This window comes from Balaenoptera musculus, chromosome X (genome assembly GCF_009873245.2).
Source record: "Balaenoptera musculus isolate JJ_BM4_2016_0621 chromosome X, mBalMus1.pri.v3, whole genome shotgun sequence".
NCBI lineage: Eukaryota > Metazoa > Chordata > Mammalia > Artiodactyla > Balaenopteridae > Balaenoptera > Balaenoptera musculus.
This window is the reverse complement of record NC_045806.1, coordinates 122,957,271-122,984,193: the sequence shown is the minus strand read 5'-3', so window position 1 is coordinate 122,984,193 and position 26,923 is coordinate 122,957,271. Positions and strand designations below refer to the sequence as shown.

Genomic DNA, 26,923 nt, shown 5'->3' with positions numbered 1-26,923 from the left:
AAACAGTCCCCTTTATCCATCCAAACACTATAATGAGGCCTTCTGATATAGACAGACCAAAAGTCCTGGTCCTTGACTTCAGGAAGCTCGTAGTCTCCTGGGGAAGTGAACAGCTAAAGGTCCTCAAGTACAGACACTGTTTGTGCTCCCTGCTGGGATCTGTCACAAAACCAAGCCCAGCTCCTTTCACCTAGTAAGTACTGAGTACATTTTTGGTAAATAAATAGCACTTTATTCTATTTCCACTATAAAGCTGTAGAGAAAAGAACACAGGCCTGGACATCCAGAGACCTTCTCTGAGCACTCTCTAAAATAGCACTCCTGCCCCTACATCACCTTTCATCCTCTTTTTTTCTTCCTAGGACTTACAACTGCCATAATATTAGCTATCCTCACTAGAATGTGACCTTGTCAAGGCTGGGGCCTCTTCTGTTTCGCTGACCATCTGTACCTAGCACAGGAAATAAGAATTCAAGGACCTAGTACACCTTACCTGACCTGTACAAATGGATTCTTAGCTGCTTCCATCATACCACAAATGCTCATGAAATTGCAACTGTTAACAAGGCATCGTGGAGAAGAGAAGAAGCTTAAAATGGAGTACATGAAGGGGGAGGAAGAAAAGGATACTATATAGACCAACTACAACATAAAGCAGACTCCAAGTGCCTTAAGTGCCGCAACAATTTTCAGTGGCTAGAGAAATCACAAATACAATGTTTTTGTCAATGTGCTACATCTCCATAGCACTTTTTGGTCAGACATCAATGGCACATAAGCAGTTGGTTCATAGCATCTCCTGTGAAAAGATGTTTTACCTGTATGTGCCTATACTAAAATTCGCAGATGAGTTTTTACAAACATCCCAGGAGGATTTTCTGCTACTTAAAGAAAGCCTAGGATGCTGCTCTATCGTTACGGAATGATTTTTTCCTAACCCATTTTACTTAAAATGGGGACACAGTTGTAAACTAACAACATATTATTCAAACAAAAGATTCAGAGAATGAGGGAAGGGGGAAAAGAAATACTAGTGGGCAAAGGAAATCAGTGGTGACTTTCAAAGCTGCACCCTGAGTGCTGCTCAGGCAGCCACACTTAAGCATCAGTAATGTATTATTTCCAATCATTATTAAGATGGCGCAATCAAAAGCACATATGCATCAGAGCTATAATTCTCAATGCAGATTGAAAAGTGTTAAAGACAAGGAATACAAAAGGCACAGGCAAATTACATGCTCCCCCTTCTTCAGTGCTTAATAACTTGATGGCAGGGGAAACTTACCTCAACTTCATCGCTTTCATTTATATCTTTATTATAACCTACAGGTGGTGGGAATCTCACATCATGGAATGGAATCTGCCTCTCTGGCTGCCAGCTGCAAATAAGCAAATGCAATTATTTAACATGCTTTTTGGTTTAATGGAAACAATGGCCATGCTGCCATCAGCTTTTGGTTAAGTGTGACCCTTTGGTTTTCTAGTTTAAAGAAGCAAATGCTTTAAAACTGTCAGTGTTTTGCTGAGTGAGGCATAATGGCAATATAGATACATTTCAACAAACTCTGCATGCAGCACAGCAGCCTTGTAGTTCTATTTGGAATATTTCTCTAAACACAATAGATCAACATTACAATTTTCCAAACAAGTCTTTCTTCCAATAATTTCAACCTCTAAGAGTTCTAAACTTAGGGCCACAACAGCAATTTCCTTTGATGCTGAAATACGTTAGTATCAGTAAGTGTTAGTAATGTCATCACCATACTTCCCCTTGCAAAGGAATTGTAACCACATTCCGATGACCACAGAAACTGGTCCTAAATGCCCGCCAATTCCCAAGCAAAATGGGGCAGTCAGCACATTAGCAATTCACAACTCACTTTTCCCCCTTTACATTTTAGATCCCACGAGGCGGTCAGTTCTTGCCATGGACAGCTGGCTGCTGATCAGTATGACGTACCAGCGCGCACTGGCCTGGTGGGGCCTCCTAAACCACAGAAGCCCGATGGAGACAGCCTACAGGAGTTCAGTAAGTTGCCTATGTTTTTTAATTTAAAGTTATGTGGAACAATTTTGAAAAACACCAAATTATTCTCTTATATCTACAATGATATAGAATATTAAAAGATAAACTTTGCAAAAACACTGGAGGATTCAACTGCTAGAGCAGTCATTTCTGGGTTTTCTGCTAAAGGGCTCTCTAAGTAAAATCCTATTGAGAAAAGTGCTTTTTTTTTTTTTTTTTTTAAAAGAAGAGCTATTATATAAGATAGCAGGGTAGGTAAGTCAGCATTTGTGGAAATATGATTAGGGCCTATATTACACTGAACCCCTTTTCTGCATTATTATACACCCTTGAAAACTCTGAAACTTAAAAAAAATTGTCTTTAGGGAATTCCCTTGTGGTCCAGTGGTTAGGACTCGGTGCTCTCACTGCCAGGGCCCTGGGTTCAATCCCTGGTCAGGGAACTAAGATCCCACAAGCTGTGCAACGCGGCCAAAAAAAAAAGTCTTTACTTCAGAAAAACTTTTTAATATACTTACTGAAATCAGTTACTTAACATGTTAAAGATTCATTGCTAAATTTGATTTGTAAAGCATATAATAATAAAGTTTCTTCATTCCAAAGAATTATTTTGTCTTAAGTATAGAGATAAGAATCAAATTCTTTATTCAAAAAATGCGAAATATGGAAGGCAAAAAGAAAGCATCTAAAATAATGTGGTATTATAGGAGTTTCTTTATGATTGAAAGGAAAGAAACGGTAAATATAGTCTGAAGTTTTACAAAACATCAGGTTTGTTTTTTGTTTGTTTTAAAAAACCAGAAAAACAAAAAGGAAACGCAAGGAAAGTACTACTTCGATAGGGATCTATCAAATCCTGGTGACATGCTCAAACCCAGTGTTGAATCTCATACATACTACACAAACACAAAGAAAAAGTTGATCTATTTCAAATTCCCAGGATGACAGCTAGAAGAGAAACTTGTACACAGCTACAGTACAGGAGACAATTAGGAGGTCCATAGAAAGAATAATTTTAAGTTTATAGTAGAAATCTGATTGAAAACAAATGAGAACTGATCTATCACTGTATAAACAAATACAGATACATTCTTGAATGCATAGAGGAAATAAGTGTTTGCTTAATACCTTAGATTAAGGACTATAGGAGAAACTAAAAGAGTAGCAAATAAAGATAACTCTCCCTTTATGGGAAACAGTGTTTACCTAGTGATGGAAGCAAGCAGATAAGAGTATAAGTACAAGAAAAAAATTACTCTCCAAGTTATCCAAGATTCCTCTGTTAGAGGTGTGATGCTGTTATCTAGTGTATAATGCATGGATAATCATGCAGAGGCAGATTCTGGAACTTTTGGCTCTATGTATTCAGAGAAAGGTATTCTATTATCCAAACTTGTATTTGGGACCAAGACTATTTGTCTAGAGCTGAGAATTGGGCTGGATACTCTAAATCCTTTTATCTGTCTCCCTAAATGCGTTTTAGGCATCCGAGAAAACTACAGTTGGCCCTTAAATAACTCGGAGGTTAGGGATGCTGACCCTCTGTGGAGTCAAAAATGCACGGATAACTTATAGTCAGCTCTCCGTAGCCACAGTTCCTCCATATCTGTGGTTTGCATCACGGACTTAACCAACCCTGGATCGTGCACTACTGTAGTATTTACTACTGAAAAAACTCCACATATAAGTGGTCCTACGCAGTTCAAACTCATGTTGTTCAAGGATCAACTGTACTTTGCCCTGTTGGCAGCTAAAAGATTCTGCTAACATTCTAATTATAGCATGTCTGGGTCAGATACTGTATTTTAACAGATTTATTGAGATATAATTCACATAACCATATAAGCATCCACTGAAGTGTATGTACAAGTCAATGGGTTTAAGTATATTCACAGATATGTGCAACCATTACCAGTCGATTTTAGAAAGTTTTCATCACTTCAGAAAGAAATCCCATACTCTTTAGCTATGGCTCTCCATCCCCTACCAGCCACTAAGCAACCACTAATTTATTTCTTCTCTCTGTAGATTTGCAATCTGCTTTTGATACACTATTAATTTCCCTTGGTAAATAAAAGCCAAACATTATAACTGTTGATCAGACTTCAGAGTTCAGTAAAATCCTAAGATCATGACCACATCTATACTCTGGTTAAGGAGTTTATACGTACTTTAGAATCTTGAATGGCTACTCTGAAAATAGCCGTTATTAGCATTAAAAAAATTTAGTCAAAAGACCTGTCTCCCCCAATAAAATGTTAACATCTATACTACTGATGCCTTTGTATAGCTAATGTTCCTAGGCCTCTAAGTATTTTTATTTACTCACCTAGCAGAAGAAAGCAGAAAAGATCAGTTACTGCTATTAATGATTATAAATATATGAAACAGATAAAAATGTAAATGGGCAAACACAATTATTTCCAATAAAATATACCAGATGACTAAAACCGTCAATTTTAGATTTAACATTACAAAACTCACATCGACTTTCCCAGTACCCGTGAATCCATTCATTTTCATCTTTTAACGTTTACAAATATTCCTATTCAAACCCTCAGTGACTAATACAGAAGAATCTGGTTTCTTTCTTCACATTCAAGGGGACTGAGATGTAAGGATCAAGATTATACAAAAGGGATCTCTGAGGTCATTAGCAGGAACAGTCATTCCATTGGTTTAATACTGAGTTGTTCATGAACTTCCTGGTCAGTAACATGAAGATCCATTCCTGAAAAACACTCAAACTACACTTGAATTTTTTAAAATGAGGAGTAAAAGGAAAAATTAGCATAAAATATTAAAGAACCTGAATATTAAAATTATATCAAGACACTTACTTGTTTTCAAATGCCACTGTTATTGAATCTTCATGAACATCTTTTACAAATGCCTGTAAGAAAAAAAACCCACCACAGTTAAATTAACTTCTAAGCTTAAACATCGTTTTTGTTTTCAGTTACACTTTACAGAGATACCAAACATTTTATGTTTAACAACAGAATGAAGCTTCAAGTGACAGTGTGTCAGTTTGTGAGGATCACTCATTCATGAATCACATCTATATTTAGATACCTACTATGTGCTAGGACCTAGGAATACTCATTAGTTAAAATAAAACACAAAGAATTGCTCCAGAGCTCAGCATCTCATAGGACAAAGACAGACAAGTAAATTGAAAATTACAATGCAAAGCTGAAGGTATACTTCAGGCTAGAAGTACTGGAAACTAAGAAACTTGTTCCAGAGCTATATACCAGTCAGTGTAGATCTGTTGTAACCTATCTTTTTCTCCTTAATACAATTTTAGGAGAATACAATAGTAAATAACTAAATATAATCTCAAATCTATATATGCACAAGTACACTAAGTTCTCTTTAAAAACAATGTGCTGCTAATACCACTAAAAAGCCCAATTACCAGAGTTTAATTAAATTCTCAATCTCGCAGGCACTTGGCAAAAAAAAATAGTAATATGAAGTACAGAGGTTTAAATCTTTTAAATCTGATGATGCAATTGCTAATAAACTGCAGAAGGACATAACAAAAGTAATAGCTAACTAATTATCAAGAATTCTTTAATCAGCATGCTGTCCGTAATTCTATAAAATGACATAACAAAAGTAATAGCTAACTAATTATCAAGAATTCTTTAATCAGCATGCTGTCCGTAATTCTATAAAATTAAGTTTTTAATAGGTGCAGGAAAGGAGGTTTTGTTTTTGTTTTGACAATTAGAGGAGTAGGATAAAGCATAAAGAAACCCAAGGGGCTTTATATCTTAATTCATTTTAAAATGGCTTTAGAGATTTAAGCTTCTTACTCCAATGTGTTCTGTACATGTTTCTGTCCTTTCGTGGTTTCTCCCTGTCTGCAGGATTATGGTCAAACTCCTCTGCCTGAAAAAGGCCCTTTGTGACCTGGCCCCACTGCTCACCTCTCCAAGCTTCAGCTTTCACATCCTTGTAGGCTGTGATCCAGCAGTGCTAAACTACTTGGGCCTCTCTGTACATGCTGCTGTTCCTTCTTTCCTATTGTCCTTCCCCTCTTTTCACCTAGCTATCTCCTACTGGTCTTTTACATTTCAGTTCAGATGTCAGCTGCTACGGGAAAACCCAGAACACTAAGTTAAATTCCATCCTCCACATTCTTATAGCATCTTATGAATATCCTCACTATAAACTTATCCCACTATAGTCTTTTGCCCATTTTCCTACCAACAGTAAGCTTCCTGAGGGTGGGCGATATAGGTCTTTTATTTACTGTTGAACTTCAGAGTACCTATTAAGGGTTCAATGAATAGTTATTATCATGGATCATTGCCTAAGGGGTTCCTATCCTAGCCTCAGAGGAAAGGTATGTGTTCCGTGGGGTGGTAGTATGTTGATCAGGAAAGACAAACAAACAGAAGAGGATGAGGTTCCTATCCAACTTAGGGAGTGGAGGATGGGGAGGCACAGCAGGCCTAACGGGCAGCAGGAACAAAGGCTTAGACCTGGGGAAACAGCTTGGGGTGTGGTAGAAGTAAATCCTTTGTGGACAAGGAAGCCAAGACAATTCAGTGGGGAAAAAGAACACTGTTTTCAACAAATGGTGCTGGGACAACTGGATATCCACATGTAAAAGAATAAATTTTGGCCTAACCTTATACCATATACAGAAATCAACTAAAAATGCATCAGAGACCTAAATGTAAGAGCTAGAACTATAAAACTCTTAGAAGAAAATACAGTAGTAAATCCTCATGACTTCAGATACTGGGAAGATAACTAGTTCGGATTAAGACCATTCTTTAACTTCTGTATCCTCAGTAACTGGAATAATTTCTGGTATATAGTAGGTGCCCAATAAATGTGTTAAACAAACACATGATGCAATGCAAATCTCTTGGTAAACAAATACATCTTCAAAGGCCACAGATTAAAGCATTTTTAAAAAACTGAAACTTCCCAAAATATCAAATTAAAACATATCAGTCAAGTATTAAATAGCTGCTCCTAAGAAAAACAATGGCAGTTAAGGCAGGGTCCTGGAAAACATTTACAGTTGACCCTTGAACAACATGGGTTTGAACTGTGAGGATCCACTTATACTCAGATTTTTTCCCAATTAATATAGTAACTATATTTTCATTTTACAGACCTTTAAATTAACTAAGTGTGGGGAAAAGTTTGTGTTCAATTAGAGATCACAGTATGTGGAATCGAAGAACTAGATTTTATAAGGGCGCATGCCCCCAGTGCTATCAGGGGTTTGCCTATTACTTCAGCAACAGAAAGGCTTGATTTTGAGTTAAAGTTGGAGGAATTCGACGTTTAGTTTTATAAAGTAAGTCCCACAAATTACGGAGAAAGGAAAAACAGATGCCCCCCCCACCCCAACTTCTCCCTTGTGTTTACATGATGGCGAATACCAAATTAACAATCTGCTTTTTGAGGGTGGGACTCCTTTTAGGAGCTAATCCCTTATTTACCGAAAAATGTCTTTGCTCTGTCTTCATCCTTGTCTAAAATTTTACGTTTGCATGTCTTGGCAGTAACTAGTATTAGTTCTTTACTGTATATTATATGCTGAAAATGTTAAGTCCTTTAGTCAGCTAAGAGAACCTTGTTACAGCTGGGTGAAGAACTGTTCTCACTAAATCAGGTCCCTTTCCAATACTACTGCCCTTGTCTAAAACCGTGCTGTTGCTCACCATAGAAGCTGCTGGTCATATGTACATATATCTATTTAATTAAGTACAATTAAATAAAATTAAAAATCAGTCTCTGAGTCATACTTGCCACATTTCAAGTGCTCAAAAGCCACACAGGGCTCAGTATCTACTGTAGAGGACAGCACAGGTAGAGACCACTTCCATCATCACAGAAAGTTCCACTGGATAGCACTGATTTAAAACATTTACAAATGTTGGGGACTGTTTTCAAATCCACCTTGAAAGCACTCTAAAAGTTAGTCTCATTACTTCATTGCTCTATTTTAATTTTTTTCTATTTGCCAAAAAGTTATTGTACAGTTTAATCACACTCAGTCACCACATTTGCCTATTTCCTAAAATTAAACGTCCCTTCAAAGGAGGAAGATCTGCAACTGTTGTGACTATTAAAAACCAAAAAAACAAAAAACCAAAAACAAAAAAAAAAGCTTCCAAGCTTTCAAAGACACTAAAAGCAATTCCAGATGTAGAGTGTCAAAAATGGTTTGAGTAATCATCACAGCTTACGGCGGCCACCGCCTCGAGTTAATGAGGCTTACCTGTATATGGATGTTGGTGTGACTGTTCCCAAACCAGTCATTTTTAGCCACTGTTTGCATATTATGTGAATACAGAAGGCATGGAATACCTTCTTGTTGCTGCTGTAATAAGGGGAATAAAAGAAACTCATAGGTTGCCTCTGGCTCGCACTCTCGCCAAGGACAAAGGTCTCCTCTGACTCCTGAGGCCTTTTGATAAAATTCCAACAAAGGTCCCATCTTTCTGCTTCTCATCATACTTTCTCCAATAACCCTCCTTTTCGGCCCTGCCCCTGCCTTACCCCAACACTCATACCCTTCCCTTCCCTGGCCATCCCAGAGCACTATCACCTCACCCACCAACAATTGGGAAAACTATGTTTTGTTGTGCTCTCTACCTATCTACATCAAGCAAAGCTGATGAGAAGATAGGTTCAGGGGATTCCTGAGGGGTTGGTTACCAAAGAAGGCAATTGAATGGGTTTGAATGAATACAAGAAGGGAGCTGCATGGGACTGGATGAGAGCTAGGGCTCTTATAAGGGTCAGTAAACTTAGTGGTTAAGAGTTTTGCTGTGAATGAGGTAGGTTCAAAATCTTGGATCTAAGACATAACAGCTGCGGGACTCTCCAAGAAACGGTCTCTGGGCCTCAGATGCCTTGTCTGTGTAAGTAAGGAATGGATACAGGGGAACTGGACTTGCCTCCTAAAGCTGTTGTGAATAATGAAATCACACATGTCTAGTGCCTAGCACGATGGCTGGCACACAGTTGGCACTAAATAAATGAGAGGTAAAGCAGAGAGGGGCATATTTTATAAAAGATGCAGAACCATAAACACTCCTGCATCTGAGAAAGTTACATCTCAGCAAAAGAACACTTAAAAAAAGATTTAAAAATTAGGAAAGAGAAAAGGCTGTTTTTCTCAAAGATACTAAATACTAAAAGGTTATTTAGACTTTCAGAAGAAAAAAAAAGTGATGAAAATCTTTGGGGTTTGAGAAAGGTGCTAAAAGTGCAGTTAAAGACAGACATAGTGGGACGTCCCTGGTGGCGCAGTGGTTAAGAATCCGCCTGTCAATGCAGGGGACACAGGTTTGATCCCTGGTCCGGGAAGATCCCATATGCCGCGGAGCAACTAAGCCCGTGTACCACAACTACTGAGCCTGCACTCTAGAGCCCACAAACCACAACTGCTGAGCCCATGTGCCACAACTACTGAAGCCCACACGCCTAGAGCCCGTGCTCCCCAACAAGAGAAGCCACCTCAATGAGAAGCCCACACACAGCAATGAAGAGTAGAGAAAGCCCGTGTGCAGCAACAAAGACCCAACACACCAAAAATAAATAAATAAATGGAAAAAAAAAAAGACAGACACAGGCTCCTTATCAGGGGGAATAAACAGAAAATCAAAAAATCATTATGGGATCCCCCACCTGGCAACTGGGCCAAAGAGGCAATCATAAAATCATACTAACCAAAGTGTGTAATGACTAGAGATATCTAAGTCAAACATTACATCACCGGGATTGCTGAAACTAAAAGAAAGTCCGTCCCTATTTGGGTGAACTCTTACTCTCCCACTACACCTCACACCTTAGATTGTACAGAGAAATTTCAATTTAAGCCCCTGACCACCAATGAACACAACTACTACATTATCACTGAAGACAGCACATGTAGTACAATGATAATTCTCATTAGAGAAAACTTAAAAGCATTGCAAAATATCCCTCCTAAAGAAAATCTGTAGGAGATAGACAATAAGGACATATGAAATGTGATAAAATACGATTCAAACCCAAGGCTTCACATATAAAGCGAGTTATTGCTTTGCCACCCTTTGAATGTGGGAACTAACAACATATGAGAATGAACAACGGGAAGGGAAAAGTACAATAAACCTCATCAACAATTCTTCCAACCACAGTGCATGTCTAGGAATACTCGCCTTCACTTGGGCATTTACCACAAATTCTGAGAAAAATGCACCCTTTCTGGTTCACCTTGACGCAAAGACAACACACAGGTACAGAGAGAACAGTATGAAATGAGTTATTAATTTTCCTGTGTGTATGTATTCTAACTTTTGAATGCTTCAGTTCTTAATGGGTTCCCAATGTAACAAAAGCAAACTTCATAGGAGGATTAAAGATTTCTAACTTTATCTTTCATTAATAGGCATTCATATGAAGAATTACAGTGTAATGTGTCAAGGTGCAAGAGTTAATAAAAAGGAAGCTAACACATAAGCTGAATATTTTGTGACGTCTTTGTATCAATGGTAAAAAATGGTAACATCCTTGCAACTATACTTACAGAATAATGCTAAGGCACTGTTGCAGTAACAAATACAAAGTGACAATGAAACTTACAAAACTGGGCACGAAGTCAAATCCAATTCGTTTCTTTAAGCTGAATGTCATCATTTCAGGAAGTCAGATTACCTGATCTCAAAGCCCAGATCTGACCCTTACTAGCTCTGACACTTAGTAATAACTCACTTACCTCACCTCTCTGTACATCTATGTCCACATCTATGTCCTCATCTATAAAATGGGAATAACAATGGTACCTCAGGGTTGTGGGAGTGATTAAATTAAGAGAGGTAAAGCACCTAGAACCCTGCCTGGCACCTCAAGAGCTCTCAGCACCTGTTAACAGTTAAAATCATGATTGTAGTCATCTCAGGAAGCACATTCCCATAGTGGGCAGGAATCAGAAAGCCAATTATTATACCACTGAATTTTACATTTAATTAATAATTTGGAGGTTTTCAGAGTGTGTGGGTATGAAGTTGGAAAATGCTCAACTCAAAAGGGGAGTACTGATGCTTCCATAAAGATACTAAACACTAAAAAGGTTATTTAGACTGGGAAGAAAAAAACATGTGGTTGACCTGAACAATTTACTTCCTTGAAGTACAGAAGACTTCAGAGAAAATGTGAAGAAAATTTTCATTACATGACTTTTTCTAAGTCAAAGAAATACCTAAGCACAAAAGTAGTGGCTCTGACAGTTACTAAATCCAACTTTCGAGTTTTTAAGAATAAACACCAGAGGGAAAAATAGAAATGAGCTGTTACAATCTTAGGGTTTAGGTTTCATGGTTTAGGTAATTCTGAATCCTAAGTTTGAGTTAATTTTTTAGAGGAAAAAACCCAACTGTTCCCAGCATATACTCTATCCAGTTTATACTGCAAATTTGGACCATGTGCTCAGAAGATGGAGAACTGTACCTTACAATATGGTGGTTCTGTTAGGCAAATCAAAGTCTGAATTCAATTATACCGAAGCTGTTTGAGTTGTTTAGTTCTTTAAGCCTTTTCAATCAATCTGATGAACCCAGGTTCCTAATTTTTTCATAAATGTAACATTTCTCCATAATAGTTCATTTTTTATTCATCTTTATTTCCCATCTTTTCTGCCCATCCCACTGGACAAATAACTCAGTTTACTTGTGCTTTACTTTTATAACTCACGTCAATGTTGAGCCTTATAAGAATTTAAACCTTTTTCATTATAGAAACTATTATTCTACCAATTGAGGTTTTCTTAAAAACAAAACCTTAATTAAATAAACATAACAGCAATTTCTCTGCACACGTTTGTTCATGTTTAATACTTCCCCTGAAGGAACTAAGGGACAACCCATTCCTTGTATTCACCTTCAAATTAAGCAACTTCGTTAAAAAACAAAAATAGGGGGGATTAAGAGCAGAGATAGAGGGCCTTTCTTATATTCCAATCAGTTTGCAAGCAAAATCACAGAAGCAAATCACAGGTTGCTCGAACAGAACAATACATCCTTCAAGACCACGATGTACTACTTGCCCTCTGTAGCAAGCAAACTCCACTAAAAGACAGTAAGAGTGGCATCTAATCTAAGCTAATATCACAGATCTATTAGAATACCGCTCAATCATTAGCCCCTGCTCATATTTATTATAGTTAGTGCCCCAAATCTAGTGAGCAAAACTACCAATCTAGGAAGCAGAACGATTCTGCACAAACTAACCAGCAGAATTATGGATCACTGAAAAAAATGCAACCAGAATTTTGACTGCAGAGTCAACTGAAACAATTTTATATTGGTGAGACTGTTAAGAACATAAATGCTGGGTTATTTTTTCCTCCTTTTACAACTAAAGGTTTTATCATTTTGCTAAAAGTATGGAACAGTTTACATACTTTACTCACTCATTAAATATATTGATCTCCAAATATCTCCATAAAATTGGTAAACACATATATAGTTAAGTCAATGTTTACTTTCCTATATACCTCGTTTGAAACGTTTATGTAATCCTATATAGATTTAAGCATTGCATTTGGACAACGGCAATATTTAATTCCCTTGCTTCCTTCTATATGCACCTTCTGTTGCCAAGATACTGTAGTAAGGTGGGACATTACTTACAGAAGTTATAGGAGACATTCAAGAGGAAATGAGAACTTATAGACTGCTAGATCTGCAGCAAGTATGGACCAAGAGACGCACTACCGACATATGAAAATATTTTTAAGCCTCCTTTTGAAAATGTAAGATATTAGTAAGATCTGCAATGGTGTAACTTAAAAAAAGAAAAGCCCGCAGCAAAACCATGCATGCCTATTTAAAACCTCAACAATACAGTTCACTGCAACATTACACAGAGGAGATAGTCAAACCCTTGGAGCACAGAACAATTATTTCCACTCATTTAAAAAAATTCCCCAATAATGATATACTCTTAGTTAATTTCCTGAAGTTTCATGGCATATATCCAGGCCTTTGGAGGGTTAATTTTTTTTCTTAAGTAGCAGAGTTGCCAATGTTTTTAGACGCTGAAGCATCTGTATTCCTGAATTTGCCCACATTTATAACAAGGGAGGAGGGGCCACGAATATTCAAGATTACCAACTTCTTTAAACCATTACTCGGATATGCCTGGGTCTTCCTGAAACTTTTGAATCTAAAATCTTTTCTGAAATCCACAAAGAAAGGTCACTAATAATCAGTTGCCATTGTGATTTGGTACCGACTACAGCTTCTTACTACTCTTTCTTCACACCGCTCGCCCAGAACAGTGGAGCTCTCCGAAGTCCCAATGCTGGACAGGAAAAGAGAAGCCCAAGGAGATCGCAAACCCTCTTTGCAAGGCAGGAGGCGGCTTGACGGAAGCGCCCCCCGCTCCTCGGCAACTACCCACACGTCAGGCCCGGATCCCACTGGGAGAGGATATTTAAGAAAACAGAAATAAGCCGTCACCGTCACTTAGCACGGATACCGGCCCTTCCCGCCCGGATCTCCTACCTGCCGTCGGCCCTCGCCCATCCCCAGCTCTCCCTGCCGGGGCTCGGCCCCCGAAAGGGCACCCTCTTTTCCTTGCCCGCTTCTCATTCCGACAGGCGCCGGGGCCTCATACAGGAGAGGCAGCGGGGCTCAAGGGGCTTCCTACAGGCCCGAAGTCCGGTCCTTCCCTCCCTCCCAAACAACATCCCGCCGAGCGCGCCCTGACCCCGGGCGCGGCGTTCGGGAAGAGGGCCCCAGGCCTGCCTCCGGCCGAGGCTAAAAAGAAAAGGGAGGGAAAGAAGGGCGAAGATGGGGCCTGCCCTGGAGTCAAGTACCTTGTAGAAAGCGCCATTGGAGCCCCGCACTTCCACCACCAGCTCCTCCATCTTCTCGTCCGCCCTGATCGCTCCGGGAGCCCGCCCCTGAGAGGTGGGCTGCGGGCGCTCGAGGCCCAGCCGCCGCTGCCGCCGCGCTGCTGCACGCCCCCCGGCAGCGGCGCCGCAGTCACCGCCGCCGCCTGCGCTCGCCGTCGGCTCACCGCCCGCTCCGAGGCGGCCCCTCACCGGAAGTGAAACCGAAACGGAGCGGAGCGCCTGACTGAGGCCGAAAGCTCCAACCGCTCCGCGTGTAAACAGTGAAACCGTGTCACATGACCGACGCCGCCTCTTCCCCAAAGGGTTCGGCCCCTCGGCCCCGCCCTCCTTCTCCTGGCGGACCCAGGAGCGCGCGCCTGCGCGCTGCTGGGGACGGGCCGGGGGGGCCGGGCCCAACGTAAGGCGCGCGGGCTCGGCGTGCGCGGGCTCGGCGGCGGGCGGGAAGGCGGGAAGGGCGGAGACAGGTCGCGCCGGTGGCCGAGGTCGCGCCGCTTCGCGTCGCCTGGCGAGGACCAGAGCGCCCATTCCTTTAAGCGGGGGCAAGCCGAGGCGTGGGAAAGGGCCTCCCGTAGCAAACTAGTGTGTTCACTTATCCACGTCCGGGCTGGCTTGGGTTGGAGGTGTTTTGTTTTTTGTTTTTTTTAAGTGGGGCAGAGCCTAATTGAGCTGGAGGTGGAGTGGGACAAGAATGAAGGTGAAGAATTAGATTGAAGAAGACTTTGAACTAGTGACAGTGGCAACCGCGGTGACTCAGGCTTGTGTGACCCTTAGAGGCTGAAGGTGAGAGTAACGCCCTCCCCCAAGAGATTTTGGGCCGTCCTGTGGATGCATCCTGTGTCCTCGGAGGGGCAGTGGAGTGTGTCAGGACCTCTGGAAGTGTTAGTCCTTCCACAGACCCAGCACTGACCCACATACTTCCCTTCCCTCGATTCAGTTTCATACTTTTACTTGACATACGTAAAAAAGAAAATGTGTTAAACACTTGTTAATTTCTTTAGTTTATTTCCCTACTACTTCACGCCTACTGTATGCCCACCCTGCACCAGAGGCGACCTGTCTACAAGGGCCCGTGCACCTGTTTTCTTGCAGCTCTTTCCCTTTACCCTCCATAGTACAGCAAACCCCAGTTCTTTCTCATTCCTGCTTCTGCATCCTGCTTGTGTCCACCTTGACCTAGGTTTCCTTTGGAAGGCTTGTATTCAACTGAGAAGTTTATTGAGCCCCTACCGTATGCCAGACACCGTGCTGAGTGCTAGTGAGACATTGGTCAGAGCTGGGAAATGACTCCAGCTGGAATGTGACCAGTGAGAGTTAACTGGCAGCACTGAGTTGGTGGGGGCGGGTTGAACCGCCCCAGGCAGGTGCCCCAGAATGTGAGGCATCCTTGGGCCTCCAGTTCCCTTCCCACCTCACTCCTAGCCAGAGCAGCGGCATTGCTGCTGGTGGAACTCCAGCATGAAAGCCTCAGATCAAGGGCCACATTCCTTGAGGCCATGGTAAACAGGGATGATCTATTGAACTAGGGTTTCTGGAGTAGTCACAAGATGCAAAGATTCCAATGAGGCTGAAAGAGAATCTCACCAGTTGGCTGCATAGAAGCAGAGCAGAGCATGAGCTTTAACCCCAATGTAGTAAAGGGGGACAGATTGATTAGAATGGTTATACCTTCCATGTGTAGGGTGTTGTTCAAATATTCAAATATTACCAGCTCTTCATAACCACTACAAGCTGCACTAAACCTGGTGGTGTCCCCTGAACCGCCGATGCACTTTCATGCCTTCATGTCTCCCCATGCTTCTTGGCCCCCTGAAATATCCTTCTCGTTAGGGTTATTGGCTGGATTCCCATTAGCTTGTTATTTGTATCTCAGGTGCAGAGAGTTAACTTTGCTCCTCAATTCTCAGCACATTGTCATCATCAGTCCCTGCAAGGCCCCTCTCTTATTTATATTATTTTACATTGTTTAAATTATTTGTCCTCGTCTTTCTCAATACCCACTCTCATTCTTCTTCTAGACACAAGCTGCAATATGTTTGATATAGATCCTTGATCATTTAAGACATGCGGTGTTTTGTGTATGCCTTTTACATTTACAAAGATGGTACTGGACTGTAAATCTCTATTTCCCACTGTTTTCACTCAGCACTGCGTTCTTGAGCTATATCCACATTGCTGTGATTTCCCTAGTGATGGGCGTCTAGGTTACTGCCAACTCCCTGATGTCACACTGTGGTGAAAATCCTTGTGAATGTCTTTACAAACCTTTGCAAGAATTTCTTTTGTGCTCTTAAAGAACTTTGTACACACCTCCTGCTTCCTCACCATACTGCTTGGCATATAGCAGGGACTCGGTAAATGTTGAATACCTCACCCATGATGCTTAATGTACTAGCATCGCTTATTTATATTTCTGTTTTCCTCGTTGGACTGTTAGTTCCTTATGGGCAAGAGAGACGTCTTATTTATCTTTGTGTCCCTGGCACATTCAAAGTGGTTGATTTTAGGAAATGTTGGATGAATGAATGCATGCCTATCCTCACTACCTGTATGTGCTATGATTTAGTCTTGCCCACTTAACTCTGAGTCTCAGCTCAGCTGAATTCAGACACAGGCTCAGCCCCGCTCATGAGCTTGTTCCTCCCACATTCTTCTCTCTCTCTCTCTCACTGGCAACCCCTTCTTCAGGGTGGTTGCTCAGGCCTAAAACTGGGTCATTTTGGCCTTCTCTTTCTCTCACACGTTGAATCCATCAACAAATCCTTTCAGAGTCCACAATCTAGTTCTCACCACTTGTGCTGCTAAAACCATGGTCCAAGTCCCTATCCTCTTTTACCTGGATTATTGTAACAATTTCACTGGTTTCCCTGCAGCCACTCTTATCCTCTGTCTATTCTCAACACAGAGACAAACTCTATTCAGGTGTCAATCAAGTCACTCTGCTATTCAAAACCTTCCAATTGTACCCTAAATGCCTCAGGGTAAAGGCCAAAGTCCTTATTAATTCTGGCCTCAGTGCCCTTCACCCACTGGCCTCTGTTATCTCCTTGATCTCACCTTCTACCTCCTCCCTTCACTCCATTCCAGCCATACTGGCTTCTTTGCTGTTTCTTGAAAACATCAGGTAAGTTCTGTCTGTCTCCTATCACTAGAATATAAGCTCAGTGAGAACAGAGATTTTTGTTTCTTTTATTCACTGCTTGTCCCCAGTGCCTACCACAGTGTTTGGAACATAGCAGGTACCTACTGATTTATGAAATGAATGAATAAATGAATGAATATGTGTTGAGGATGCAGCTTGGGTCAAATCTGTTCTCGTGCTTATATTTATCTGATATTGGAATGATGCTTCAGAACCTCTAGACTTGCCTTGGCCCCTAGCTTCCATTAAATTGTTGCCTGTTGTCTTTGCATTGATTTATTCTGTGTTATTTCCTGCTCCTTCGAAATTTGAGCCCTTTGAATCTTTTTCATGCCTCAATCCCAACTAAAATGCCCTTTGCCCTTTCCAACTCTAGAAATCCTATGTACCCGCTTGGAGCCAGCTAAAGCCTCACTTCTTTCATGACACATTCTCTGACAATCTCACTTCACTTTGACGTCTCCTTTGAACTAGATATTAGAAAAAAAATTAAATAATAGTCTTTATGTTTTAGAACAGTTTTAGATTTACAGGAATATCAAGCAGATAGTAGAGAGTTCGCATATCAGTTCCCTGATATCTCCCTCCCAGTTTCCTCTATTGTTCACATCTTGCATTACTGTGGTTTATTTGCTATCATTGATGAGCCAAATTGATATATTTTATTAGCCAAAGTCCATACATTAGTTTACATTAAGGTTCACTCTTTGTGTTGTATAGTGTATGGGTTTTGACAAATGCATAATGTCATGCACCCCCCATTATAGTATCATATAGAATAGTTCCACCACCCTAAAGATTCCCTGGGCTCCACCTATTTATTCATCAGCTCGACCCCCTAACCCTAGGCAACCACTGATCTTTTTACTGTCTCCATAGATTTGTCTTTTCCAGAGTCATAGAGTTGGAATCATCCAGTATGGGGCCTTTTCACATTGGTTTCTTTCACTTAGCGATAGCATTTAAGGTTCCTCCATGTCTTTTCATGGTTTGATAGCTCATTTCTTGTTAGGGAAGAGTAATATTCTGTTGTCTGGATGTATCACAGCTTATTTATCCATTTGCCTACGGAAAGACATCTTGATTGCTTCCAAGTTTTGGCAATTATGAATAGAGCTGCTATAAGCATCCATGTGCAGGTTTTTGTATGGACATAAGTGTTCAACTCATATGGGTAAATACCTAGGAGTGTGATTGCTGGATCCCGTGGTAAGAGTATGTTTAGTTTTCTAAGAAACCGCCAAACTGTCTTCCACAGTGGCTGAACCATTTTGCATTCCCACCAACGATGAATGAGAGTTCCTGTTGCTCCACATCCTTGCCAGCCCAACCCAACTTTTGGTGCTGTCAGTGTTCTGGATTTTGGCCATTCTAATAGGTGTGCAGTGGAATCTCGTTGTTTTAATTCGCAATTCCCTAATGACTTATGATGCCGAGCATCTTTTCATATGCTTATTGCCATCTGTATATATTCTTTGAGAAGGTCTCTGTTCAGATCTTTTGCCCATTTTAAAATTAGGTGGTTTTCTTATTGGTGAGTATTAATAGTCCTTTGTATATTTTGGATACCAGCTCTTTATCAGATTGTGTTTTGCAGATATTTTCTCCCAGTCTGTGGCTTGTCTTTTCATTCACTTAACAGTCTTTCACAGAGTAGAGGTTTTTAATTAAAAAGTCCAGCTTAATCAATTTTTTTCTTTCATGGATCATGCTTTTGGTATTGTACCCCAAAAGTCATCACCAAACCTAAGTTCACCTAGATCTTCTCCCTTGTCATCTTCTAGAAGTTTATAGTTTTGTGTTTTACATTTACGTCTGTGATCCATTTTGAGTTAATTTTTGTGAAATGTATAAGGTCTGTGTCTAGACTTATTTATTTTATTTTTTATATGCATAAAATAAAATGCACATGGATGTCTAATCATTCTTAGATCTTCTTTGATTTCTGTCTTCAAGGTTTTGTAGTGTTCCTCATATAGATACTGTACATATTTTGTAAGATTTATGCCTAAGTATCTCATTTTTTTTGGTGCTCCTGTAAGTGGTGTTGTATTTTTAATTTCAAATTCCAATTGTTCATTGCTGGTATATAAATCTCCCTCTAACCACTGCTTTTGCTGTATCCCATAAATTTTGATAAATTGTAGTTTTTTAATTTAGTTCAAAATATTTCAAAATTTCTCTTGAAACTTCTCCTTTTACCCATGTGTTATTTAGAGGTGTGTTGTTTAATCTCCAAATATTTGGGGATTTCACAGTTATCTTTCTGTTGTTGATTTCTAGTTTAATTCCATTGTGGTCTGAGAGAAGACATTGTATGATTTCTGCTATTTCAAATTTGTTATGGTATGTTTTTGGACCATTCTTGGTGAATGTTCCATGTGAACTTGAGAAGAATGTGTATCCTATTGTTGGCTGAAATAGTCTATAGCTGTCAATTAGATCAAGTAGATTGATGGATCTGTTCAGTTCAACTATATCCTTACTGATTTTCTGCCTGCTCAATCTATCAGTTACTGACAGAAGGGTGTTGAAATCTCCTAATATAACAATGGATCTATTTCTCCTTGTAGATCTGTCAGCTTTTGCCTCACATATGTTGACACTCTTGTTGGCTGCATATACATTAAGAAATTTTATGTCTTCTTGGAGAATTGACTTCTTTATCATTATGTAATGCTCTTCTTTATCTCTGATAATGTTCCTTGCTCTGAAGCCTGCTTTGAAATTAACATAGATAATCCAGCTTTCCTTTGATTCGTGTTAGCATGGTATATATCTCTTCACCCCTTTACTTTTAATCTAGTTGTGTCTTTTATTTATTTATTTATTTATTTATTTATTTTTGGCTGTGTTGGGTGTTAGTTGCAGCACGCTGGATCTTTTCGTTGTGGCGCATGCGCTCTTTGTTGCGGTGCACGGGCTTCTCTCTAGTTGTGGCGCGTGGGCTCCAGAGTGCATGGGCTCAGTAGTTGTGGCTCATGGGCTCTCTAGTTGTGGCATGCATGCTCAGTAGTTGCGGCGCACGGGCTTCGTTGCCCCGTGGCATGTGGGATCTTAGTTCCCCGACCAGGGCTCGAACCCGTGTCCCCTGCATTGGAAGGTGGATTCTTAACCACTGGACCACCAGGGAAGTCCCCCTAGCTGTGTCATTATATTTAAAGTGAGTTTTTTTTAAACAATGTATAGTTGTATCTTCTTTTTAAATCTACTTTGTTAGTCTCCATCTTTTAATTCATGTATTTAGACCATTCACATTTAAAGTGATTATTCATATAGTTGCATTAATATACCATTTTGTAACTCTTCTATTCACTGCACTTGTTCTTTTTTAATCTTCCTCTCTTTTTCTGTCTTCTCTGGCTTTAATTGAGCAATTTATATGATTGTATGTTTTCTCCTCTCTTAGGATATCAGTTATACTTCTTTTAAAAAATTTTAGTGCGTTCCCTAGAATTTGCAATATATATTTACAGCTAATTTAAGTTTACTTTCAAATAACACTATACTGCTTTATGTGTAGTGCAGGTACCTTATTAAAGAGTGTTCCCATTCACTTCTGTCTCTCCTGCCATTTAATTTCACTTATCCATATACCATAATCACCAATGCATTGTTGCTATTAGTGATTTGAAAAGATAGGTCTATTAGATCAATTAAGATTAAGAAAAAATAAAAGTTTATTTTATCTTCATTTATCCCTTCCCAAACTCTTCCTTTCTTTATGGAGATTTGAGTTTCTGACCTGTGTCATTTTCCTTTTGTCTGAAGAACTTGTAACTTTTTTTTTAAACATTTCTCTCAATCTTTGGCTGAAAAGGTCTTTATTTCTTCATCACCTTTGAAGGATAATTTCACTGGATCCAGGATACTAGTTTTTCCCCCCTCTTTCAACACTTTAAATATTTTGCTTCATTCTTCTTGCTTGTGTGGTTTCTCATGAGTCCCTGGGCTATGATCTTCAGAAGCACTTCTTAGCTTTTTTTTTCTCCCTTTAAGTGACACAGAAAGGTTAGAGGGGACTACACTGGCTCATAGCTCCTCCCCCAGGTTAGGAAAGGGCTCTGGTAAGGTAATTTCCCTTGGAGGGCAGGCCTTTGTTATGGAGAACACTGGGTGTATTTCAAAATGGTTGTGCTTTCCATCTTCCTGCACACAACAGGGAATTTTTCTCTGAACTTCACTCTGAGAACCTGGAGGGGGGGTGGTACCTGGAGGCAAAACCCATGAAAATGTAGGCCTTCCCCCAAGATTCGTCCCCCAGGAGTTTTCAACTCTTCAGCTAGTCCACACTCAGCCTCAAGCAATTCATCAGAACCAGCATTTAAGTATTCCTACCAATAATTGGCTCCAGTGGCTTCTGCCTCAGGTAATCAGATCTCTGTTGTGATTATCTATATTCACCTCTCTCCACATTTGGGGCTGGCAGTTTGCCCTGTGACCTCCGTTCTCTGGGTCTAAGAAAAGTCATTGCTTTTCTGTTGGCTCAATGTTTTTCTGGTTGTAAGGCTGGGAGTGATAACTTCTAAGCTCTCTACACTTCAGAGCTTGATGTTAAACGTTTGGGTTAGAATTTCTCTTGTAGCTTGGAGTTCAGTGTCAGGACTCGTGTTCATAGCCGAAACATCACCAATAAGCCTGCACAAGTGAAAGTACTAATGCTCAAGGTCAGTTCAAGTATCTACTTCATTATGAGATAATCACATTATTTTCTCTTTATCCTTTAAGAACAATAAGCATGCGATCTGTGGCAGACACTGGGTTGGTTAACTCTACTTCCATTCCCAGCCTCATTCTCCCCTGCCTGCCTCTACCCTAGAGGCTGGAAAACCTAAATGTGCACGTTTCCAGACCTCCTGCAGCTAGAGTGGCCACATGACATATTTCTTTGCAAATAAGATGTAAACATAAGTTTTTTGGGAAGTTTCTGGGGAAGCTTTTGCTTTTTTGAGAAAGGGGGACAAATATGGCTGATGTTGCCTCCTCCTCTGTAATGCCTGCCTTGATTGTGGATGTGATGCGTAGGGAAACCTAGGGAAACCATGAGGGGCTAGCCAAGAGAATCACAGTGGTGTCAGTGAACCATTGCCAGCAGCCACCTACCACCAGACTTCTTGTGTGAGAAAAAGAAACCTCTATTCGATTAAGCTTTCCTAAGGTGGCTTTTCTATAACCTGCAGCCATATGCACTTCTAACTGATGGAGCACCTAACCTGTATGGAATCTGAGGTACAAAACCAAGAAATCAGTCTAATAGGTAACCGCTAGGAAAAGCAGGAGTAAGTTTGGCTCCAGTGAAAGAGTGATGCTGACACCTACCCTGTTCAAAGAATGAAAGGAAGGATTAGTCTTGATGTTGAAATACTGAGGACTAGAGCTTTGCTGATTGCCAGTTGTCATATACATACGTTACATGAGTTGTGGGGGGAAGGTTGATTCTGTGTGAGTTCAGTGACAGTGACCAGTAGCAGGAGAAGAAGGCAATCTTCATGGGGTGGGGGGGTCGTAGCAGTGTCCCAGTCCTGCACACAGGGAACCAACCAAAGGACAGATTGCTCAAGTTTTCTGAATTCCAAAGAAGAGGCTCTTTGTTAGCCAGTCTTCTTGGGCAAGTTACTTGATCTCTGTTCAGTTTCCTTTTGTAAAATGGGGATAATAAATAGAATGCAGCTCATTGGGGCATTGTGAGCATCAAATGAGATAATCTGTGTAAAGAGCTTAACCAGTGTCGACAGACAACGTGTTGTATCAACGATGTTAAGACTGGACCGTGGGTCTCTGCTTGCTCTTGCCATCGCCAGCCACAGACTCACAAACTCCGCCTCACTCTGCAGAGCAGCATACACAACTGGCTTATCCTCCTGACATCAACAGAGCACTCCAAGAAGGGCTTTTAATACTAGGGCAGAGAAACGTTTCTAAGCTACAGTGGACCTTGGTTTGATCATTCATTTGGGCTCGATGAGCTGCCAAAGTCAAGTGAACTTCCACCTGAAAGGCAGTAAGCAAAGTCCTTCAGAAGTGTGAATTTGTTTAGTAAGAGTCGTGTTTAGAGTCCTGCCGGGAACTGACTAAGTTTGGAGGTTCATATGTCCTTTTTGAAATGTGGAATATTGTCTGTCTCAAATCTCCTGGCATTTTTCTCATCGTCTTGATTTCTCAGAGATGATTTAAAGTGGTGACTGAGGGTCACTGTCTACTGCCGTACTGGGTCAGTGCGTGTTGCAAGTGTGGCTTTGTTTATCAGTATGATTACGTTAGATTACATATCACTTAAACCTGACAAATATTGACCTAATTAAAGGGTTCTATTTTTATTTTATTCATTATCACATGTAATAACAAGTCTGGAGACAGGCCGTGTGGAACTGATACGGGAGCTCTTTCTGCTTCCCCCTTACTGTCCTTGATGTCCCCATGCTTGCAAGTTGACTGCTCCTCCTCCAGGCCTTGAGATCACATTTTATGCAGGGAAAAGAGAGAAGAATAGAGGGCACGAGGCATATGCCAGCTGCTCGTTTTTTTCCTTTTTTTAAAAAATAAGAAAAATAATAGCTTTCTCAGAAGCCCCATCTAGTACACTTCTGCTTACATCTCATTGGCCAGCATGATGTTGCCTGGCCACATAGAGCTGCAAGGAAGCCTGAAGCTTGCCATGTTTTTAGCCAGACACATTGCTGCGGTAAACAAAACTGGGTTTCTTTTGGAAGAGGAAGATGTGAGTGGTGTTGGGTATGTAGCTAGCAGCGAGTGCCGCACTTGGCGTCCACAGTGTTGACGGTGGAACAGTAATAGCTGGGGAAACCCTGGCTCACAGTTGCAAACTAGTCAACCAAGCAGAGGATGTGTGTAAAGTGTAGAGATTTTTGTTCCTGGCCTTCATGAAAAGGTTGCCTGTTTTGAAGGAGTAGAGGAAAGCCCAACCTCAGAAATGTAATCTGTGATTGTTATATTATAAAGCAACACTCTAGAGCTTTCTTGCTCCTTTCTTTTTGACAAACCTGCCTTTTCAGAATTAATGGGAAGAAATATTTTCCATAACCTTTAGTATCTAGGCAGAGCAGGGCTCAGACTCTTCGTAGAACTGACATGAAAATATTTCAACCATTTAAAAATTCAAGGGACAAGGAAAGACTGAGGGATGTTAACAGACAAAAGGAGATTAAAAAGACATGATGACAAAATGCAATGTGGTATTCTGGATTGGCTCCTGGGAGAGAAAAAAGGGAGGTAGAGTGGGAAAACTAGTGGAATCTGAATAAAGTTTGTAGTTTAGTTAATAATTACGTGCAGAAGTTGGTTTGTTACTTGTGACAAATGTAACAAGGTACTGTGATACCCTAGGGGAACTTGGCACCCTAGGGTATATGAGAACTCTGTATTAGCTTGGTAACTTTTCTGTGAATTGAAAATTATCCCAACATTAAAAACTCATTGAGGGCTTCCCTGGTGGTGCAGTGGTTAAGAATCCGCCTGCCAGTGCAGGGGACACAGGTTCGAGCCCTGGCCCGGGCAGATCCCACATGCTGCGGAGCAGCTAAGCCCGTGCGCCACTAGTAACTACTGAAGCCCGCGCGCCGTGCTCCACAGTAGGAGAAGCCACTGCAGTGAGAAGCCCGCGCACCGCAACGAAGACCCAACGCAGCCAAAAGTAAAAATAAATAAAATAAATTAAAAAAAAAAAAAGAACTCATTGAAAAATTAAGGGAACGTTGGAGGAAAAAATTGTTACATGACAAACAAAGTATTTACATTTCATTAGTAGCAGCTGTAATTATTCAATGAGTGGGATCCAGATGCACTGGTATGAGTCTAAGGTATTTTCACAGCTGGAATTGAGGCACGTCCAGAAAACTGATGGGAGGAAGGCCCACCGTTAGTCTGTTTTTCATGAGAGATGCGAAGCCTAGTAGGAAAAACTTAAAAGAGTTGGAGTAGAGAGATCAAGCAAATGTGGTCCAAGGACTGAGGCCACCATGGGACAGGACTGATTCTTAGTGCGGTATTAGTAACTCAGATTGTTTCCTGGCTCTAGCACCCTGGGCATCATGCCAGAATTCTAGATATAAGAGAAGCAGTAAAAGAGCTCATAAAGCTGGACTACTGAGGATGAAAGCTGTCAACTGCATTGAGCCCAAGATTTTTTCAAGCGATGGACATAACACTGGCTGTTTTAGCAGTGATGGGAGTCGCGTCTTCAGTTCGCTTGTCACAGGACCTTTAGCAATGGGCCCGAGCATCACTGGCCTAATGGGAGGGCAGAGATATTAGCAGTAATGTTTCCAGTTGGCAGTGGTAGCATAGTTTTAGTGATAGGAGATATAAGTACAGGAGAAGGAAATATAAATGTCTCAGGAGCCAAGAAGGCTAGTTCTAAGAGAACACAGGAGGCACAGCCAGGGTACTCACCAGCAGTATTTTTGAGAAGCTGAAGAGGCCACCATTTTCTCATAATTGTACAGGAGCATGGTCAGAGAAACGCTAATATGCAACTGCCATTGTGATTCTCTTTTTACACCTAGGTTGGTGTGACCTGAGAATCACAGTTTATATGAGAATGCAGTTTGTAAGACCTTACTGTAGAACTGATTGTTATTTGCTGGGTTCTTTTAGTACATGAAATCTGATTTATGGATGCTGACCAAAATACAATATGATTAAAAAAGGAAATGAAAATCAGTTTGGCTTGAAAGATGTGTATTTGAAAATGCTACTTTCTCCAAGTAAATGGTGATCTTGTCTTGTAAGAAAGAAAATAACAAGCTACGTTTTAAGCACACTATTATTATTCATGGAAACTGACCAATTAATTATTCAGGAGAAATTAATTCTTCAGCACTAGGGTTTGGGGCTGGTGTAAATCTGATCACTGACAGGACTTGTGATAAGACTGTGAAGAGCACCAAAAATGTTACAAACCTTGTAGTTTTTAAAATCAGAGGCTTCTTTACCACAATGAATTTCTGAAAATGCTTGCACTAAACCTAGCAGAAAACTGGGCAGAGCTTTCAAATTGAAAGTCAATTTATAGCTTGAAATAACACATTCCCTAATATTAGTGGAGTTACGAAGTCCTGGGAGTGGAGAGGGAGACTTTGGAATATAGGTCCCAATTCCTATCTCTCTACTTCTCTCTTTTTTTTTTAATTTAATTTTTATTTTATATTGGAGTATAGTTGATTTACAATGTTGTGTTAGTTTCAGGTGTACAGCAAAGTGATTCAGTTATACATATACATATATCCATTCTTTTTCAGTTTCTTTCCCCATGTAGGTTATTACAGAGTGTTTTTTTTTTGTTTTTTTTTTATTTTTTATTTTTTTATTTTTATTTTTTAAACATCTTTATTGAAGTATAATTGCCTTACAATAGTGTGTTAGCTTCTGCTTTATAACAAAGTGAATCAGTTATACATATACAATATGTTCCCATTTCTCTTCCCTCTTGCATCTCCCTCCCTCCCACCCTCCCCATCCCACCCCTCTAGGTGGTCACAAAGCACCGAGCTGATCTCCCTGTGCTATGCGGCTGCTTCCCACTAGTTATCTATTTTACATTCGGTAGTGGATATATGTCCATGACACTCTCTTACCCTGTCACATCTCACCCCACCCCCTCCCCATATCCTCAAGTCCATTCTCTAGTAGGTCTGTGTCTTTATTCCCGTCTTGCCACTAGGTTCTTCATGGCCTTTTTTTTTTCCTTAGATTCCGTATATATGTGTTAGCATACTGTATTTGTTTTTCTCTTTCTGACTTACTTCACTCTGTATGACAGACTCTAACTCCATCCACCTCATTACAAATACCTCCATTTCATTTCTTTTTATGGCTGAGTAATATTCCATTGTATATATGTGCCACATCTTCTTTA

The 26,923-nt window shown here is 40.4% G+C and overlaps 1 protein-coding gene across 16 annotated transcripts in view; it reads right to left on the bottom strand.

The window, feature by feature from the left end:
• Positions 1 to 14,192, bottom strand: part of FMR1 (FMRP translational regulator 1) — a 36,395-nt gene extending 22,203 nt beyond the window's left edge. For 9 of the 16 annotated variants that reach the window (XM_036839775.1, XM_036839779.1, XM_036839778.1 and 6 more), the window contains exons 1-3: positions 13,872 to 14,192; positions 4,867 to 4,919; positions 1,286 to 1,379 (exon numbers count right to left, since the gene is read on the bottom strand). In XM_036839775.1, the coding sequence (XP_036695670.1) occupies positions 1,286 to 1,379; positions 4,867 to 4,919; positions 13,872 to 13,922 (198 nt within the window). In that variant the 5' untranslated portion in view covers positions 13,923 to 14,192. The remainder of the gene's footprint in view (positions 1 to 1,285; positions 1,380 to 4,866; positions 4,920 to 13,871) is intronic. The other 7 variants (XM_036839774.1, XM_036839776.1, XM_036839785.1 and 4 more) reach the window with 2 other exon arrangements.
• Between the last annotated feature and the right edge of the window lie 12,731 nt (positions 14,193 to 26,923).